The sequence below is a fragment of the Electrona antarctica genome (genome assembly GCF_951216825.1).
Source record: "Electrona antarctica genome assembly, chromosome: 5".
In the NCBI taxonomy this organism is placed as follows: domain Eukaryota; kingdom Metazoa; phylum Chordata; class Actinopteri; order Myctophiformes; family Myctophidae; genus Electrona; species Electrona antarctica.
In genome coordinates this window covers 49185357-49204514 of record NC_136810.1, presented here as the reverse complement: position 1 = coordinate 49204514, position 19158 = coordinate 49185357, and the positions used below count along the sequence as shown (strand labels likewise).

Below are 19158 nucleotides of genomic sequence, written 5' to 3'. Positions count from 1 at the left end.
ATCAGTTTTTGAGTGGTGCAAACCACTCCAACAACCAGCTTTGTCTGTATGTGTCTGTGTATGTGTTTACCTGTACGTGGGGCCACGTACAGATGAGCATGGTTGCTATGGTTAGTGTGTGACGTAGTGTGTGAACAGTTGCACCACTCAGTTCACACAGGTGTGATTTTTTTTATCAGCTTTCAACTACGTTCCCCTATCGGTTGGGAGGTGTATTGCACTCTGATACACTGGGTGCGTTCAATATACTGTAAGCACACTGACCGCACTTCCAATACAAACTAATAGACACCTTTTTTTTTTAGGAAAAATAGCCGGACGGTCGGATAAAAATGCTTTTTATTAGTTCTAACATCCGTGGAACCTTGGGTGAGCACTTTATATTTCAAATCTGACCGTTTATGTACACGTTTGCTCTGTAAATGTAAGTAAGCATTGCCGAGCCATGAGGCCCATAGGGCAGGAGCCTATATCTCCTGTTTCTGTAGCGTGAGGCAACGTGATGTACAAGTACATCCCCTGGACATGACGCCTGTATGTTGCAGGGACATACCCAAGTTACCCCCAATCAAACCCTTGATGCTGAGTGCCAAGCAGGACACTAAAATGTGTTTTTGTTACACCATCACTAAACACGGGTATATTTTACCCAATATTCCATAAAAAGATATTAATCATCAAAATATATTTAACTACAGCAATACATGGCAACTTTTAGCTTCTTTTGGGGGGGGTCCTATCATAGGGGGGTAAAATCGGTGAAAAACGTGCATATTATTTAAAAAAATATTCCTAAAAAATAAGAAATGGGGCTGGGAACTTGGGAACTTCTCCTTTGGTCCACCCATTCCTGGGACATGTGAGAATGGTCCAGTGAAGAAAAAACATAGTCCATGGGACTTTTCTCTATCACACTATCACTAAACACGGGTGAAATTCACCCAAACACCAGGAACACCTGCCTGTAGAAAACAAAACAGGGATGTGGGCAGGGAAACAAACCTACCTTCTATGATGTCACTGAGCATCATGCAGGTACTGAAAGACCCACCCACCTCAGACATCAGCAACATGATGAAAATTGAAAAAATATAACTGTCCGGGTGAAAATTATCCGTGTTTCTAGGGTTAAGGCCGTTTTATACTTTGTGTTCTCTCTCTCTTAATCCATAGCGATTTACAGTAAACAAGGTAAACACAAGGTAATACAAATACATCAAAGGCTGTTTTCCAGATGTCAGAATAGACATTTACAGTCAGTCATAATATTGCATTATATATAAACAGAAATAATGTAATCCCTGTCCCATACATAGACATAAACGTAGACGCCCTTTCGGCTCTGGAGCGTATGTGCTCAAGGGAGGGCAAAACTTTCCCGAGATTCCTTGCGAAGCCCCGCGGAATCACTTGAGTGGCAGCGTGACATAACGTTCCTTCCACACTTCCGGCGTACTTCCTCTCCCAGTGTAAATTCTTCCGCCCCTCCTTCAACACACATGGCTCCAACGAACTGCAGCGGCCAATGAGGCATCTATTTTTTTAATATCTATGGTCCCATATATTCTTCTCATTGTGATTAATTCATGTATTACAAAGAAGAGCACACACATCTGACTGATGTTGATTGATGGACCCTATTCTGTAATGATGCATTCTCTTTGCCAATTGGGGTTTGGACATCATATTTTCTATTCTGCTGGTTTTGATTACGCCGAAGATCTCTTTCAGAACTAAAGTGTTCATTGACTATTGACCTGTGACTGCTGGTATTGTTTAATTTATAGTTATAGTTGTTCAACCAACAAGGCAGGTTGTTGCCTGATCTGATGCCTCGTCGCATGGGCCATGGTTCGAATGTGGGCTCCCTTGAGCGGCTTCATGGCCTTTCTTTCTGGCTCCACTTGAACCTCCACTTTCTCCTCTTCATCCTCCTGCCTTCTGCCTACCTCTCTACCTGCCAGCGGTTCAATCACATTCCGGCTCGAAGGACCATTGAAAGAGTGTCTCTCGGAAATAGTTCAGGTATAGTGATTGACAAGAGGTGAGCAGGCAAGGCGACCAGCCAGGCTGACCATATAAGGAAATGAAGGCAGAGAGGCAGAGGACTTGGTTTGGCCACAATGTGGCAGTTTACTTGTGGTGTTTGCTGTACACGAAGGAGACACATGAGGAGACAATAAACAAACAGACAATAAACGATAATAAACCATCTTCAGATCATGGAATAATTCGGGTGGAGTCTGCGGAACCATTGCAGCTTAGGAATCCACCACTCCTGAATGAAGTGTCTAGTGCTGGGACTCTGGTGCAATGCACAGCTCGGGGCCAACCCACAGAGCCTAGTTGACAGGAGTCAACCCACAGAGCCTAGTCCTTCCATGTGCCAGAAGCGTACCTCCCAGCCCAGGCAGAGTACTTCTGGAGTAGTTCCAACGGATTGTGTGGCCCTGGTTTTTCCCTAATGGGACTGATCGAGGGTAGCTACTGGGACGTAAGTCGGGACTTGATCACCCCGGCTGGGTCACCTGAGTGAGGGGTATGATGTTCGAGAGTCCCGAAACCCTGATGACCTTGGGATACATCACTGAGGATATGTCCCAGGTGCATCCATGCAATGTTTTCTGTTAAATCAATATCTAAATAAGTAATCAATCAATAATAATGTATAGGCCGAATGGATAGAATTAAAGCATATAAAGTCCATATATATATATCAAATAATAGTATGCATAAATATAATACACATATATATCAAATATATACATTCATATAAATATGTCATATATATATATATATATATATATATATATATATAAAGATGATGCACAGTTATAGGCAGGCCAAACACTATAGGTCTGATTAGTCCACATTACATGTTCTATAAACCAAAGGAAATAAACAACTCGAAAGGGAACTGCTGGCTATACACAAATACTGTAGCAAACATTCAACAATGAGCCAAGCAGTCCATGATAGACCATCGTTGTCGTTGAATTGGTGATTAGCATGAACAAGCAAACAATTGATTGTCCGAGTTCCGCTGCACGGCAAAGTGCACATCAAAGGGAATGCGATCAAATTGACTTTCCGGACTTACGTTGTTTAATTGCAGACGCACACAAATGGAGGAATGGAGAATGGTGGTTTAGATGTCGGGAGGTGCATGGAAAGTGAGGAGGCTACAGGTAGAACGCTGAGGAGGTATCTGAACCAGAAGGTACTGTATAGGGCGTTGGCTGCAGGTTAAATCCTCTCTCTCAAACAGCCATGTGTGTGTGGAGAGCAGCACTGGTTGATATGACGTCAGGACTCAATTCCTTCGTGAGTCTTTTCACAGTCATGATCTTGAGCTGTGCAGTGTGCACGCTTCTACTGTACTTTTCACCATTGGTATGTAAACTTGTAAAGTAAGTAAGTAGCCTTTCCGAGACATGAGGCCCATAGGGCAGGAGCCTATCTCCTGTTTATGTAGCGTGAGGCAGCTTGATGTACAAGTACACCCCCTGGACATGACGCTAGTATGTCGCAGGGACTTACCCCCAATCCAACCCTTGATGCTGAGTGTCAAGCAGGGAGGCACTGGGTCCCATTTTTAGAGTCTTTGGTATGACCCGGCCGGGGATCTCCCAGTCTCAGGGCGGACACTCTAACCACAAGGCCACTGAGCTGGTATGTAAACTTGTACAAACTGTATAAAGAAGAATCCTTTCGGTCATCGGCAAACCTCTTCACCGATGCTTTATTGGAAGCCGGGGGGGGGGGGCTGAAAACGTTCTACAAATGTTCTCAGAGATGACATTGCAACACGTCACACCTCCTGGGGAACCCGGAGTCGCCCATCTGTGCACTCACACTCCTCTTTCTGCTGTGGAGTGGAGGAGGACCCGTCACGTTGTGCCCGTCCCTGTTTGGTTTGGCAGGCGAGGCAACAGGCGGTATGCCCTTCCAGACGGCAGGCGGGACACGAGAGCACCAGCTGACAGCAGAACTGTGTGGTACACAGCTGGTACTGGTCCCAGGGTGAGCTGTAGTACCTGCACTCTGAGATGACATCACTGTTGGAAGAGATAGCATAGCGCTTATCAAACACAAACATTTTCCCGCGATAGAAGCCCTCTGGGAAATGCTCCAGGTACTTGTGTATCCCACCCTTCAGCTGGTACACCTCCTTACACACATCTTTGGAGCGGAGGTAAGCTGAGGCACGCTCACAGCGGATTCCCCCAGTGCAGTACATGAGAACCTTCTTGTCTTTGAACAGCTCGAGATTCTGGTCCACATAGTCTGGAAAGTAGCTGAACTTCCGAATGTTGGGGGCCAGACAATGACGGAATTGTCCAATTTTACTCTCGTAAAAGTTTCTGCAGTCCAGTAGGATGGTATCGTTAAACAAATCCCCATTAGATAAAAGTACCTCCACTTCTTTGTGAAATTCTTCAGGTTGCAAGTGAATTCCTGCCAACTTATAGGATATGACATCAGGGCTGACTCCCATGGGGACTATCTCCTTGTAGACACCAACCCTCAGATCAGAGAAACACTGTGCACCACCATCACTCATCTTAAAATCGTCTTCCTCTATTATGTTGAAGAGTGGATGTGAACGCATTGCCTTGATGTACATGTCAGCAGCAGCTTCAGTGCCCCCAACAGTCCCGTTGATTCCTTCAGTGGCCACCCTCACCTTGCCAGTTAAATGGAGATTCTCACATAAATCTTTCTGCCAAGCCGAGATGACATGGGGGTCTTCGACCGGACGGTAGCAGTAATACAGAAGCACCTTGCCTGGACCCTTTTGAAGCTGATCCTCTGTGATGTAACCGGTGGCTGGTATCCACTGTGCAATGTTCACTGGCTCTGCCTGTGGCACACTTGGTCGTTGATGCTTGACAACTTCTTCTTCTTCAAGTTGGCTCAACAAACGTTTAAACGTGGTGAGAATTTCAGATGCATGAGTCTTGGCCACATGCTTGTGAATGGAAGAGGATTCTCTGAACGTCTGACCACAGCAGCACCAATAAGCTAGCGTGGGGTTTCCTTCCTTGCAGCATCCATCCGTCTTGGATGCCACATATGTTGCGAACGCCCTCCTCCTACAGAATGCATGGTACTTTTTCATTGTGGCAGAAAGGGGAGGTTTTTCTCTTTTGGACCCATGCGTTGTGATGAATGTGTCCTGATCAAGGCCTGTGACCTCTGCAGAAAGCTTGTTCTCAATCTCCATGGTTGGTTGGCAAAGAATAAATAAATACACGTATTGTTTCAAGAACCTTTTCACAACAAACTACTTCTTTCTGGCAACCAGAAACACAATATTGTGAAGAATAACGAACAATAATATATATAGTTACATCACATTTTACTACACTGTACTAACAAAGGAATTATTGCGACCGAAGATCGTGGTCTGCTCAAGGGTATGCTTAGAACACTAGGCAACCAGCACTAGGTCGTACTGCTGGGGAAGATCGGCGTGTGCACGGGGAGAGTGACGGGGAGAGGGTGACGGGAAAAGTGGGTTAGGTGTCAAAAACACAAGGTTTCATAGTTATCTGTGACCTTCGGTCGCAATTATCTCCCAGGTGCCCAGGTCATCACGACATCATCGTGACATCACGTGAAAAAGTTCCATACATGGGCATTCCCAGCTGATACAATCCCTGTTATGCCCATATATGGAGATCCCTGGACCCTGACTGTGATCAATATAAATATAAAGAGAGTGGCTAGCGAACGCCAGAGGCGCTGCCGTCAGAGACTAGCAATCCCTGTTATGCCCATATATGGAGATCCTTGACTGTGATCAATATTCAGCCCATATATGGGAATGCCAATATATGATCAGTCAATCAGTGTATCATTCAAAATCCTCATACATGGGGAAAGCCCCATATATGGTGCCCAAGTCTCCTGACATCGCCCTTAGGGCGACGTCACTTCTCGCCCCCAGGCGTCTTACTGGTAATAAATTAAAAATAGAAGTAACCACAGGACAGCAGGCGTGTGACAAAAACAAATTAATGTGTAGATCGGGGTGGGGCTCGCGAGACATGGCCAAAGCATTTCCGGGGGTCCCCAGCCAAAACCGTTGAGAACCCCTGCCATACTGTACTGTACTGTACTGTACTGTACTGTACTGTACTGTACTGTACTGTACTGTACTTGTTGTCTTGAAATTGTTTAGTTTTTTCTCTTTTTTGTTTTTTCCTGTATTCTTACAGAGACTTATTACTTTGTTTTTGTTTTCTTTGTTTGTCATATTATTTGTAGTTGGTAAGGGTAGGCAAAATAAGCTAAATTAGCTTCAGCCTACACCTTTTTTGGTCATAGAAATGTATCTTTATTTATATACTGTTTCATTCTGTACATGAACTGAAGACCAAAATAAAACATTGACAAAACAAGTGAAGTGAAGTGAAAATGAAGTACTGTACTGTACTGTACTGTACTGTACTGTACTGTACTGTACTGTACTGTACTGTACTGTACTGTACTGTACTGTGCCGTACCGTGCCGTGCCGTATTGTACTGTACCAGACTGTACTGTACAATACTGTTCTGTACTGCGCCGTGTGTGTGTTTGTGTGTTTGTGTGTGTGTATCACTGTGAAATGTTGTGCAAAAACATGGTATTTCATGCAAATGTAAACTGTACAGTAGTTATGACAGTTGCATGGGTGAAACATGCTGTAGGTGTTGTGCATGGTGAGATGTGTGCAAACGGTGAGGTTTGGTAGGAGAAGATGAACAAAGGTGCATGTATAAATGGGGGTGCACGGCTTTAATTAGTGTGGCAAGATGTGGCTGTTGCTTAAGAGGCTGTGAAAAAGACTGAGATTGGAAGTTCAAACTAGGGACATACCCATTAACCCATTTCAGTCAGGACAACTCAAGAATGGATGTAATATATATTTATTGAATATAAGATGAGCAATATATTTATTATGGTTTGGCGATGTATTGGATCTGCTTTTTAGGTACGCAGATCAAGCGCATCAGTCCCGTCCATAGGGACTCCGAATCCCCCGTACCTAAACAGTACGTAGATCCAAAAAGCAGCAGGTTTGTATACAGCAGCGTGCTGATACAGCAGCAGCAAGCAAGCAGGGAAGCAGAGGAGGAATGCAAACCTCCGGTTAAAGTAGCCGGTATGAAGATGGAGTGAGTGTGTGATTGGCTGAGTGAATTATGTGAATGAGAGCGTGATGCTGAGGCGGCTCAATTAACGGCCGGCAGCAACTGCACTGAGGTTCCCTGACTGAACTTGCTCTGCGCATGTCTACGACAGGCACAAATGCTCATTTAGGACTGAGACCAGATTCTAAAAAAATGTCTTAAGTTCTAAATCATTTTCTGAAAAAAAACAATACTTGATTCTGATTGGCTGGTTGCCATGGTAAATCTCACGATAATCCACACCTTCAATCACTTTATAATCATTCCCAGCTGCGTTACATTGATCCCGCAGCTCTGTAGCTGAACTGGGGAAGGGGAGCACTTGATTGCCTTACAAACACTGGCCGTGCGTGCGTCTAAGCACCGCCCGCACTCATATGACTGTGAATGTGTGGCTCCGAGCGGCCTCGTATAAACATCAAGCGCCTCCTATTCCCCCGTCTGAGTAAAACAAGTATTGTGGCTCGCTCTGGTGGGAGCAAAGCGGCACAAAGTGTACAGTAGCTACTTTTGTGAATTAGGAATAGTTTTGAGGTTAATATTGCTATATGTTTGTAACCGTTTTAGAAAAGCAATAAGCCACTCGAGGTCCCATCTTACTGGGTATTTTATAATGGCTGAAAGGGTCGGAGACACTCTGCTACATGTTGTCACTACGCCTCTCAGCCATTATGAAATACCCGGTAACCTGAGACCTCTTCGCGGCTTATTGCTTTATTCTATGTCAGTGGTTTTCAAACTATTGCATGTCAAGGATACCAACAATTATGTAATTGGCTGCCGACCCCCATCTGAAAATATGTTGTTCCAGGGACCCTGGAACAACATATTTCTTTTAATAATGCATCATTACAAGAAAATACTCATGTACCGAGCAGACACAGTGTGCGGGTGTATTTTCATTCCTTTCATTGATGACCTATGCACCTGTGCATACGCCTGATTTCTACGTGTGCGAAAGCTTTTTCCTACAATAGCTAAAGTTTAAAATAATGCTTAAAACATCAAAAGGGGTTCCCGTCCTGAATGGATTAAACACATCCAACAATCACTGGTTCCCAAACACTGGGTCGGGACCCAAGGTTGGGTCGCGAACCAATTTGTATAGGTCCCTTAATTTTTGGTTTCCTACATTTTGTTTTTAATCATTACTATTTCAAAATATTTTCTAAAAACACCCCCCCCCCCCCCCCCCCCCCCCAATTCAATTATGTTTTTCCAGTAATTTCACGAAGAAATCAATAAAAAAATCTAAGAAATTCCATACATTTTAAAACTAATGTTTAAGAAGTAGTGAAAACAGCCGATCTACAAGCTCACAATGTGGCGTGAAGCGACGGGTTGAGCTGTTGTTTGTTGTTTTCACTAATTTGTGTCGCAAGCTAAAAAGTTTGGGAATCACTATAGGCTTATTTCCATCGCTCGAAAATCATTTTTTATTTGTATATATCCTCTCTTCATAATGTAAATAGTATCCCAAGTGGCATGCACAATTTACTGATGGTGAACACTAAAACCCAACGCCCCATTGAGGGCTTATGGTATGGGTGAGAGATGCAATTGTCCAGTTGATTAAGGGTAAATCTCCAGGCCCTGAGGGCCTGCCTAATGAGTTTCATCTCTCTTGCGCAAACGAATTAGTTGACCTGCTAACCTCTGTATACAATGATGGAATCAAGGAAGGCAAAATGCATTCATCCTTTTACCATGGTGTTATATCGCTTATATATAAAAAAGGGTCATCTTATAATTTAGATAATTGGAGACATACGTTACGTTAATGAATGTAGATTATAAAATACTTAAAAATAATAGTTCATCGATTAAATAAAGATTTAGAAGAACTTGTTGAAAAAGGTAGGGGAAATAGCCAATAATGCGTTTTTGGGGACGTAACAACTACAAATAAAGGTAAGAAAGCCTTGTAGCCCGAAATTCTCCTTTAAATAAAGCAAGTAGTGTGCGTGCATGTGTGCGCATGCGTGTGTGCGTGCATGCATGTGCATGCAGGCTATATCATCGGTCCACTGCGCCCAGTGTGAAGGCTATGAAGGCTATGAATATCTCTCATTCTCACTGGAGATAAGCTTTACTTCTTGGTTGAACAGTCACAAACACGCACGCACGCACGCACGCACGCACGCACGCACGCAAGCACACACACACACACACACACACACAGGCATACACGTCCACGCACAAATTTGTGCCTGACCAGTGACCATTCCATCTGACGCTCTGACCATGCACCTGTATGAAGTCGATTCATTTGATGTCGCTCGTCGAAGACAGTGCAGATAGTGTACAAAATATATAAATATATACCGTTTTCAACCTGTCGTCCCAATAGGCTAAAATGTTCAGCAAGAGCGAGCCAATCTGCAAGTTCACAATGCGTGTGTGACACAGTCATTCAGTCAGTCAGTCAGTTAGTTCATTCAGTCAGTCATTCAGTCAGTCAGTTCACAATGCGTGTGTGTGTCTGTGTGACACAGTCATTCAACACAGTGTAAAATAGGCCACTCATCCCTGAGAAAACATGAAAAGATGAAGATAAAAGCATTCTGCCCGACAGCAACGATATAAATATAAACTACATTTCTCCTATAAAGCCTATTTGCTACAATTACGTAATTTTGAGGTATTTGTACTTTACTTTACTATTTCCAATTTTCTATACTTTTACTTCTACTCCACTACATTTCAGATCAAAATATTGTACTTTTACTCCACTACATTTATTTGAAAACTTTAGTTACCATTAATTAACCCCTTCAGCCCTATATTGGGCTTTTCCCACCACTGTACATTTCTATGTTGGAGAATTACAATTCTGTGATCCAATTAAGTTTGACTAACACACTGAGCACACATTCCCATTCGTATCACATAACACCCCACCCCTCGTTCCACTCCTCATTAGAATCCCGATACATTCTGAAAATGGTACTACATTCTATCACAGCTGACTCCAGGATGTGCTCGTTTGGCCTAGTTCATTGTTCAGTATTGCTGCATGATATTGTGTTGTTGTTTACACTGAAACAAATGTATTTCTGGTGCTGATCAAGGCCCTTTCAGTATGTCTCCCAGGGGATTGTTCGTTTCTGGCACACTAACACTATACCCATCATAGACCAAGAATAGAGGGTAGAGTCAAACCACAGAATCACAGATAGTACAGTTTACAATACCAATATACGTCTTTTATATGTTGTCGTACGACGATGGAGCATTGCGAAAATAAGAACAAATTCGTATTTACAATGCCAGATAAAAAGACAATTGCCTCTAGAGGGAGAGGGGGGGTATGGTTAAAAACAACACACCCGTGTGAAGTGAGGGGCGCTCTTATCATTATAGATCATCATACATCATCTCATTTCGGCCAATCACAATTTGTGTCCTCACTCTCGTCTTCAATGTTTGTGTTTACACACTTTTGTCTTCAATGTTGTGGGGGCGGCTGTAGCTCAGGAGGTAGAGCAGGTCGTCCAATGATCCATGGGTCAGCGGTTCAAATCCCGGCTCCTCCTGTCTACATGTCGAAGTGTCCTTGGGCAAGACACTGAACCCCAAATTGCTCCCGATGTGCTGGTTGGTACCTTGCATGGCTTCCGCCGCAATCGGTGTATGAATGGGTGAATGTAATGCACAATCTATGTAAAGCGCTTTAGATAAAGGCGCTATATAAATGCACCATTTACCATATAGGAGGGGCTAGCACCCCTCAAAACGGTGGAGTCAACAATCAAGTTACAGGCAGTTAAAACAAAGCAATATTATAAATCATAGTAACAAGAATATAAATATAAACAAATGAAGAAAGCAAAAATAAACGCGTTGTGAGCTTCTACAGTAGATCTGCTTTTTTTCTTTTTTTTTGCAATTTTTGTCTCTAATGCCCAAAGTAGGGATGCCAGGTTCAAAGTGCTTAACAAGTCTTTCTACCAAACCAATATTTTGAGCCATGAGGTATTAGTCTGCGGGTCATTGTCTGTCCGCATTATCATGAAGAGGATATTAGGCGGAAGATGGCGATCCTTATGGACGATTTATTCTCCTTTGCAGGGCATATAATGCCTGCTTGAGACAGACAGGGAAGAGGCCCCCAAGGCAGGCCGGGGCTGTCTCATTAAACTATATGTCCTCTTGCCTCGGGGGAGGCGGGTGTTGTGTACAGCTCAATAAAGCTACAACGGCCATGTCAGCAGTGGGTCAATACGGGACAATAACGGGAGGTGAGGGGCCAGGCGGATGTGGAGCTAAGGGCCAGCGGCGCACAGTCAAATCCTTCAGTGCTCACTCGCTCACGTACTCCAAGAGTGCAGTGTATAAATGGCCCCAAATGTGCAGGGACAATGTGCCCTGGAAACCCCTTCTATCTGGTGCTTTGAAGGAAGAGCGGATGCGGTTATGTGATGTAATGCCTCCAGGCCTGCTTATGAATACAGTATCTGCCATTCTGACAGATGGAAGCGAGGGGAATGTGTGAATACACAGTGATGTATACAGTGCACTGCAGGGGGATGGAGGGAGTGGGGGGGGGGGGGGTTTGAGTGAAGGCTTATGACTGATTTATATGTGGTTGCGCATCACGCCGTGCACCCATAGACATTCTACAAGTTAACCCATTCAGGCCTGACGTCGAAATTTTTAAAAAAAAGTTTTCTAAATCGTGACAATTTCGGAAAGATTTGAGGCACATTTTAACGATTTTTCAAAAATAGCAGACCTACAAGTTCATAGCGCGCCACCGAGTGGCGCGCTATGAGCTTGTAGATCTGCTATTTTTCAATAGCTAAATTATAACAATGTTTAAAACACCAAAAGGGGTTCCCGCCCAAAATGGGTTAATGGTTAATGTGGTTAAACGCTAACGTGACATGGATGCGTTCCAGGTCTCAATGGGTTAAGAATGCTCTCTAAGGTGCAACGCGTTACAGTATGAGCTTGTAGATCGGATATTATTTGGTTGGTGCACAACGGCGCCCCAACCAACTTTAAAATGATGCCTTTTGTAGAAGCCAAAGAGACACACAGTAAAATCCTGGGTGTTAAATCAAAAGTGTAAGTGATATTTTTTGGTTAAAACATAAACAAAACGTTTATTTGTTTGTTTGTTTGTTTGTTAAAAGGTTTAAGCACTATAGCGTTTGTTCAGTATCAGGAGTCTCCCCGTCTCTCCACCTCATTAATGAACAGAAAATACATGTTCAGGTGGGTTGCCACTTACCAGTCATCAGCCAATCAAGAAAGAGTACCCATTTATCAGCTTAAATTTTATAGCGTTCCAGTTCCGATGTTGTCTGCTCATATCTTAGTGTCATCACTTCCAATTTCAATTACACTTGTTTATTCTGTATCCTGTGCGGGTTCTCTCTCCTGATTGGATAAAATGGGTATCCCTGTATACCTTAAGAGAGATAGAGAAAAAAAGAAAAGAAAAGAATAGCATTTTCTGCTTACCAAAGAGCTGGAGAGACCGGGAGACTCATTCTATATCAATGAGTACTATCAGAATATGGAGCTATTTTTACACTTATATTAACAGAAAAATATAGCACTTAACCTTTAACTCTGAGAGTGTACTACATATTGAACCACATTGGACCCATAAGCATCTTATTGGTGCCTTCTGAGTTCCAGATGAGTACGTTTCCATATGCTTCCATTTGTGCACTCTCAGAGTTCAATTAACACTCAGGAGGAAGGAGAGAAGACAGCATGAGCTCATTCATAAAATCGCTGGTGGCTCAAATATTCCAAACCAAATATCCAATAATGTCCACGTTGCCTGGCAACAACAATACCTAATGGAATGTGTTTGACACCTAGCCATTTCTCATCAACTTTTAATGAATCCAAGGACTCTGAAACCAAGCGATGAAAATGCTTCCTGCACGCTGTTTCCACATTGAGCATTATTGACTGAATCACTCTTTGAGATTTAGATTTGATTATGTATAGAAACAAGCCATTGCTAATTATTAGGATATTACATTCACCCATTCACGCAGACATTCATACACCAATGACGGAGGAAACCATGCAAGGCACCAGCCTGCTCATCGGGAGCAATTAGGGTTCAGAGTCTTGCTCAAGGAGACTTTGACACTAAGGGCCGATTCATACTCCTATTTTACTACTGTTTCGGCGCTGTAGTGCCGAAATGATTTCGGCTCGTCAGAAATTTTCAGTAGCACCGAAGAGCCGACTTTAGGACGGTACCCGCCCAACCCCCCCCCCCCCCCCCCCCCGAACCTCAAATGACTTCACATTGTACGAATCGGCCCTAACTCTGGGGGAGCCCGGGATCGGACTGGGAATCTCGCGGTTCCCATCTGGCCGCCCTACCAGCCACTCTACCCCTGAGGCCCTGCCGCCCCAGCGAAATATTGAATGTCAATGTAACTCTGAGTGTAACAAGACTGGGGTTAATAACAGCGTGGCTTCCGTGTGGATCTGGGACTTCATGAGTCCAGACTATGACGTCAGTCATCTGTGACTTGTGTATGTGTGGCTCTCAAACTTTCACATTTGAAGGACCCCCCCTCCCCCAGTTCGGTATGCCTTCGGCCACAGACCCCCATGACTCTCAGAGTTACAGAGTGATAAGTGTCTACTGTCCATTTGGTTCTTCACTATCAATGATTTATCTGCGACCCCCTGGAATGCATGGCTGATTGTTGTGGATACAACTGTGAGGTGTAACAGAGCTCCCCTTGCTCCTCTCCCCTCCCCTGTTCCTCTGCTCTGTGGGGAAGGAGAGCTCCCCCTTCTCCTCTCCTCTGCTCTGCTCTGTGGGGAAGGATGTCTGTTTGTGGTGGATTGAGCTGCATGTATTTTATCATATGATATGTGATATACTACAGTATATAGATCAGGGGTTCTCAACGGGACCCCCGGAAATGCTTTGGCCATGTCTCGCGACCCCTGCCCCGCCCGCCTCCCCACCACCAATACAAATTGACCGCTACAATAACGTTAATAATAGAGAAAATACATCATAAATAAATACTGAAACCAGATATAATCATTAAGGAAAGTTTATGCATGTACTATGTAAACTCTTAATTTCCATTTTCCAGCCAATCCGTTTTTTTTCCCTTTTAAAAAAGAATAATAATCTGGGGACCTGCACGACGTCCAGGTTGAGAACCCCTGATATAGAGCTTCCCCTGCTCCTCTCCTCTGGGGATGGATGGCTGTTAGAACTGTGAGGACTACATACGATACGATACAACTTTATTGTCAGCTTTTACTGAAATTTGCTTTGCGTCCATGACGTCACTGTTCAAGATACAGACAGGACATACACAATACATTACACAAGGTACATTACAGGACACAACTCACAGAAGCAGACAGGAACAAGAACAATAGAACATATCCTCTTGGTTTACCGATTTTGGTTTAAACGCAGAATAGACTGGTGTACAAAAGAGTTCTTTAGCCTGTTTTTCTTATATTTTGGGACTCTAAACCGCCTCATGGAGGGCAACAGTTGATATTCATCATTTAAAACATGTAAGGGGTCAGAGGAGATGCTCTTCGCCAGTCTAAGCATGCTATTGATCTGGTACATGTGTCCCCTGCTCCTCTCCTCTGCTCTCCTCTCCTCTGTGGGGATGGATGGTTGTTTGTTGTGGATAGAAGGGCTACGGTATATAGAGCAGCAGTCTAATACAACAGGAAATGGGTCAAGGCTCCTCCAGGGAACCAATCTGCTTGAACTTCCTCTCTTTGTCATACATAATGCATTGTAGTAAAATGTTTCTACGGATATATATCAGCCAGGCCCCGCGTTGCTATTATATCCAAAACAAACATGCAAACACAGATTTGTAACATTCACAGACATGCACTGCACTGTAAATATGTATTTGTGCTGGTGTGCCCTAAAATGGGACAGTCTGACAACAGTCAACAGCTGCATGCATGTGCGTGCCTGCGTACACGTGCGACACATGCACACACACACACACACACACACACACACACACACACACACACACACACACACACACACACACACACACACACACACACACACACACACACACACACACACACACACACACACACACACACTCTCTCTACCAAAAGCAGCTGTTCCATTACTCAGCTCGAGAGTCCAGTGTAATTTTTGAGTGGTGCAACCACTCCAAGGAACAGCAATGTCCGTGTTAACCTACCTATGTGTTCATGTGTCCGTTCACCTACCTATGTGACTATGATCACCAGTACCAATGAGTACCAATGAGTACCAAAAGTGGCGCTGTTGTGCCAGAAACAGAGAGAGAGAGATAGTGCTGCACTGTTGCCTGCTAATGAGAGACAGAGAGAGAGAGGGGAGGGGGGAGTTGCACCACTCAGTTCACACAGGTGTGATTTTTTCCTTAAAACTTACTATAAGTCCAATAAAGTCACGTCCAATGGCAAAAGACGAATTAAACTCATTTTAACAACTCAAAATAAATAAAGCCGTGCTCTTTTCATGATCATCTTCGAAGTGTTGGGTGTAACAGAGAATGCTGGGTGGGGCTGTTGGTGTTTGTTTACAGATGGAGCCTGCACACCATGGTCACAGGCTGTTGGTTTTTGTGGCATCAAAGAGTAGCTTGAACATACTGCCTATATTGCTTGGTTTTGTGTTGTTTGTATAGGCTGCTGCAAAATACACACTGAAACGGCTTGTGGTTTCTGTTACTGACTGTAAGCCTTACAGTGGGTGTATGATAGCAACACGTTATTGTTATACCTCAGAGGGGGACAGTGAACAACACTTCAAAACTTATATACAGTGATGCAAATAACCTGCATCCTGCATTCTTAGACTCACTAAATTGAGAAAGGATGCAATCATGTCACCCTCCGGGGATCCTGCGATGAAATACTGTACTCAATACTGTACTCTAACGTCGTTGAAGTAGGACTCATCAAATGTCCCTGGGACCCATCTAAAAGACCACCCCTGGGTCCCGGGACCCATTACATTGAAAACCTATTTAGTAATTACATCACTGTGTGTGTGTGTGTGTGTGTGTGTGTGTGTGTGTGTGTGTGTGTGTGTGTGTGTGTGTGTGTGTGTGTGTGTGTGTGTGTGTGTGTGTGTGTGTGTGTGTGTGTGTGCCCACCAGCATAACTTTAATGATTACATATTATGTATTATGTTTGTCCTGTAATGTAATTCATGTCGAATGCCATGTTTTTATGTTCTGTGTGGACCCCAGGAAGATTAGCTGCTGCTATGCTCCAGCTAATGGGGATCCTAATAAAACTCTAACATTACATATTATACTTACTATACTTATACTTATACTATACATGATTACATTTTATAGGATCTCGCAGGGAAAGATCCTATGAAATCATTAAAGTAGCATGTATAGCATGTATAGTAAAGTAGACCCTAGTCGTCACCCAGAGGAAATTTACAATATAGGCTAATGTGGCCTGCATATAAATTCTCTAATAAGTGTAAACAAAACATGTTGAGAGAGGGTATACACTTGACTTTTGTCAGGTACAACCGTATACAACAAGAAGCACATGCAGGCTCACCTGAGTCTGTGTAACGTGGTCTTGCCAGGTCTCTGAAGTAATAGATGAAGTCCAGACAGTTGTCGCTCTGCACCTCTCCCCTGGAGCACAGGTCCGAGAGCAGCTCCAGTGCCTTTCGACAAATCTCATCCTCTCTTTCTGCAGGCATTGCCCTCCAGCATCCTCCTGACTGGTCGGGCACGCCGGCTGATCCCTCTTCCACGCGCCGACGTCTTTCACGCGCTCACACCCTCTCTATCACCATAGCCTAACGCACAGAAAGGCAGTGGCACACGCGGGCAGAATCAAACTAAACAGCCCCTGCGCTCCAATCACTTGACTTCGGTGGAACTTAATGCAGAACAGAGAACAGAGAAATGTTGTTGACCGCTATTAGTCTTTCTCTTGGAAGATTTTAGTTGTGACAAGTTTCCACAAATCCGAAATTGCGACGTTTTATCCCACAGCTGGCCAGCTAGGGACACTAGGGTTATCAAACCTTTTTTGTTTTGTTTTCTCTTTCACTCTTTCTCCCGTCTTTACTCCCGAGCGCTGTCCATTGCGCCGTGGTGCTGAAGCACTGAGCCAGTGTAGTGCGCTCCTCCCGGCTATAGGCTACAACAAGGACAGTGGTGTGTGTCTTCAATGAATAGTTGGCGCTCAGCGCGCTGCTCAATTATTTCTGAGCGCAGGAAGTTCAGTGTTCTCCTCCCCCCGCCCCCTGCTCCCCATGCAGCCGTTCAACCACTCCGCTGACGCGCTCTGTCCCAATTCACTTGAAGGCACGTCAACAAAAGAAACAGAGGTTTGAGCTTTAATATAGGCTACTACCCTACAGTCTCGGAGTTACAAATGGATACAGTAACACTGAGGATTTTTATTGTGTTGAGTTATTCATTTAGCATTTTAGTATAACGAGTCTTTATACAGACATATAGGATTTCATATCAACTCTCTTTCCCCCTGTGTCTCTTGATTTGTCCACTTTATCCTATTTCTAGCAAATACAAATATAAGTATCAGACGAGACTCAGATTTTTAACAAAAAACAAGATGAGAGAATATCACTCCAGTCTCCAGTTAGTTTTGTATACCATCCTTATTCTTTAAGGATTGATTTTAAAATCCCTTTAATTGGCACTTGATTGTTTAGCACCTTCCGTACTTTTCTGATTGCCTGCCCATTATGTTCCAATTAACCCGTCTCCTTGGGTCATAAAATTATAGTGCTGGCCTCCCCCTTGAGGTGCCAACAATGAATTATAAAATCACACCCGTGCAAGTGAGGGGCTTAATCATCGTACATCAACATGAAGTAACATGTCGATTTGCTCATCCACATCTGACATACTTTTTCCATTCATTGTCAATGGGACAAATAAACGATTTGCTCGTCCACATAATGATATGATGTACATTCTCCATTCATCTGTCGTGTATTGACATTAAGTATCTGGATACAATATTACACATATTTAGGTAAAGTACACTAGCTCACTGGCCATAGAGAGAGTCAGACAAGCACGCACACACACACACACACAATAGGTCCCCACAGATGGATTAGATTAACTCACATGCATCAAGGAGGGGAACAATCAATCAACAGCACCACACACACACACACACACACACACACACACACACACACATACACACACACACACACACACACACACACACACACACACACACACACACACACACACACACACACACAGACTCATAGGGTCACATGCACGCACGGCACCCACACACAGACTCATAGGGTCACATGCACGCACGGCACCCACACACTCCCAGCCACACACTGATAGCATAGTTAAGCACAGACACATAATTTGAAGGGAATCATCCTTCACTGACCATATACAGTTCCCCCCCGCATATCACACGCACGTTTCACACGCACGTCACAAGCACGCGAAGACCACTCTAGAATTTCCCTAATTATGTACAATTCTGAGCCAACGCAGTCTGGTGATTGGAAGGTAGCATGCTTGAACGCACACACCAGTGGGGTCCAACACACATTAATATATACATTGCTCGTACATAGACACTCATGGTAATTCTCCATATAAGTAGTATGGTTGAACAAAGGTGACAGAGATGGACCATAGACTCAGACTGGTGGAGGTAGATATAGACTCAGCCTCGGACATGGAGATGTACAGCAACTGAACTCGCGGACTGGCAGCGGACTCAGATGGCCTGTCCCTCGCACCGGACAGCCAGAAAGTCAGCCAGAAATCGGATCGGCCCTTATTTGTCATATCGGGTAATATCGGTATCGGTGAATATGCCAGTCTAGCCACCGATACGACACAGGGGTAAGGGGTTGACACTATGGCAGGTAAATAAAATGTTGGAGTTTGCTTTGGAGTTGCCCATTTGCACATTTGAGTGAGGAGTCTGCTATAAACACAACAC

The 19158-nt window shown here is 44.0% G+C and overlaps 3 protein-coding genes across 9 annotated transcripts in view; 1 reads left to right on the top strand and 2 right to left on the bottom strand.

The window, feature by feature from the left end:
- Positions 1-16894, bottom strand: part of syt9b (synaptotagmin IXb) — a gene marked incomplete at both ends in the record, with an annotated part of 48318 nt that extends 31424 nt beyond the window's left edge. The window contains one exon of the mRNA XM_079500992.1: positions 16747-16894. Coding sequence (XP_079357118.1) covers positions 16747-16894 — 148 coding nt within the window. The remainder of the gene's footprint in view (positions 1-16746) is intronic.
- olfml1 (olfactomedin-like 1) overlaps positions 1-19158 on the top strand; it is a 113920-nt gene that overhangs the window by 42193 nt on the left and 52569 nt on the right. The window lies entirely within an intron of this gene.
- Positions 3812-5122, bottom strand: LOC306923209 (thiosulfate sulfurtransferase/rhodanese-like domain-containing protein 2; the record flags this gene model as incomplete). The annotated part of the gene is made up of 1 exon (XM_079501235.1): positions 3812-5122. The coding sequence occupies one exon, from the start codon at positions 5120-5122 to the stop codon at positions 3812-3814; it is 1311 nt and encodes a 436-aa protein (XP_079357361.1).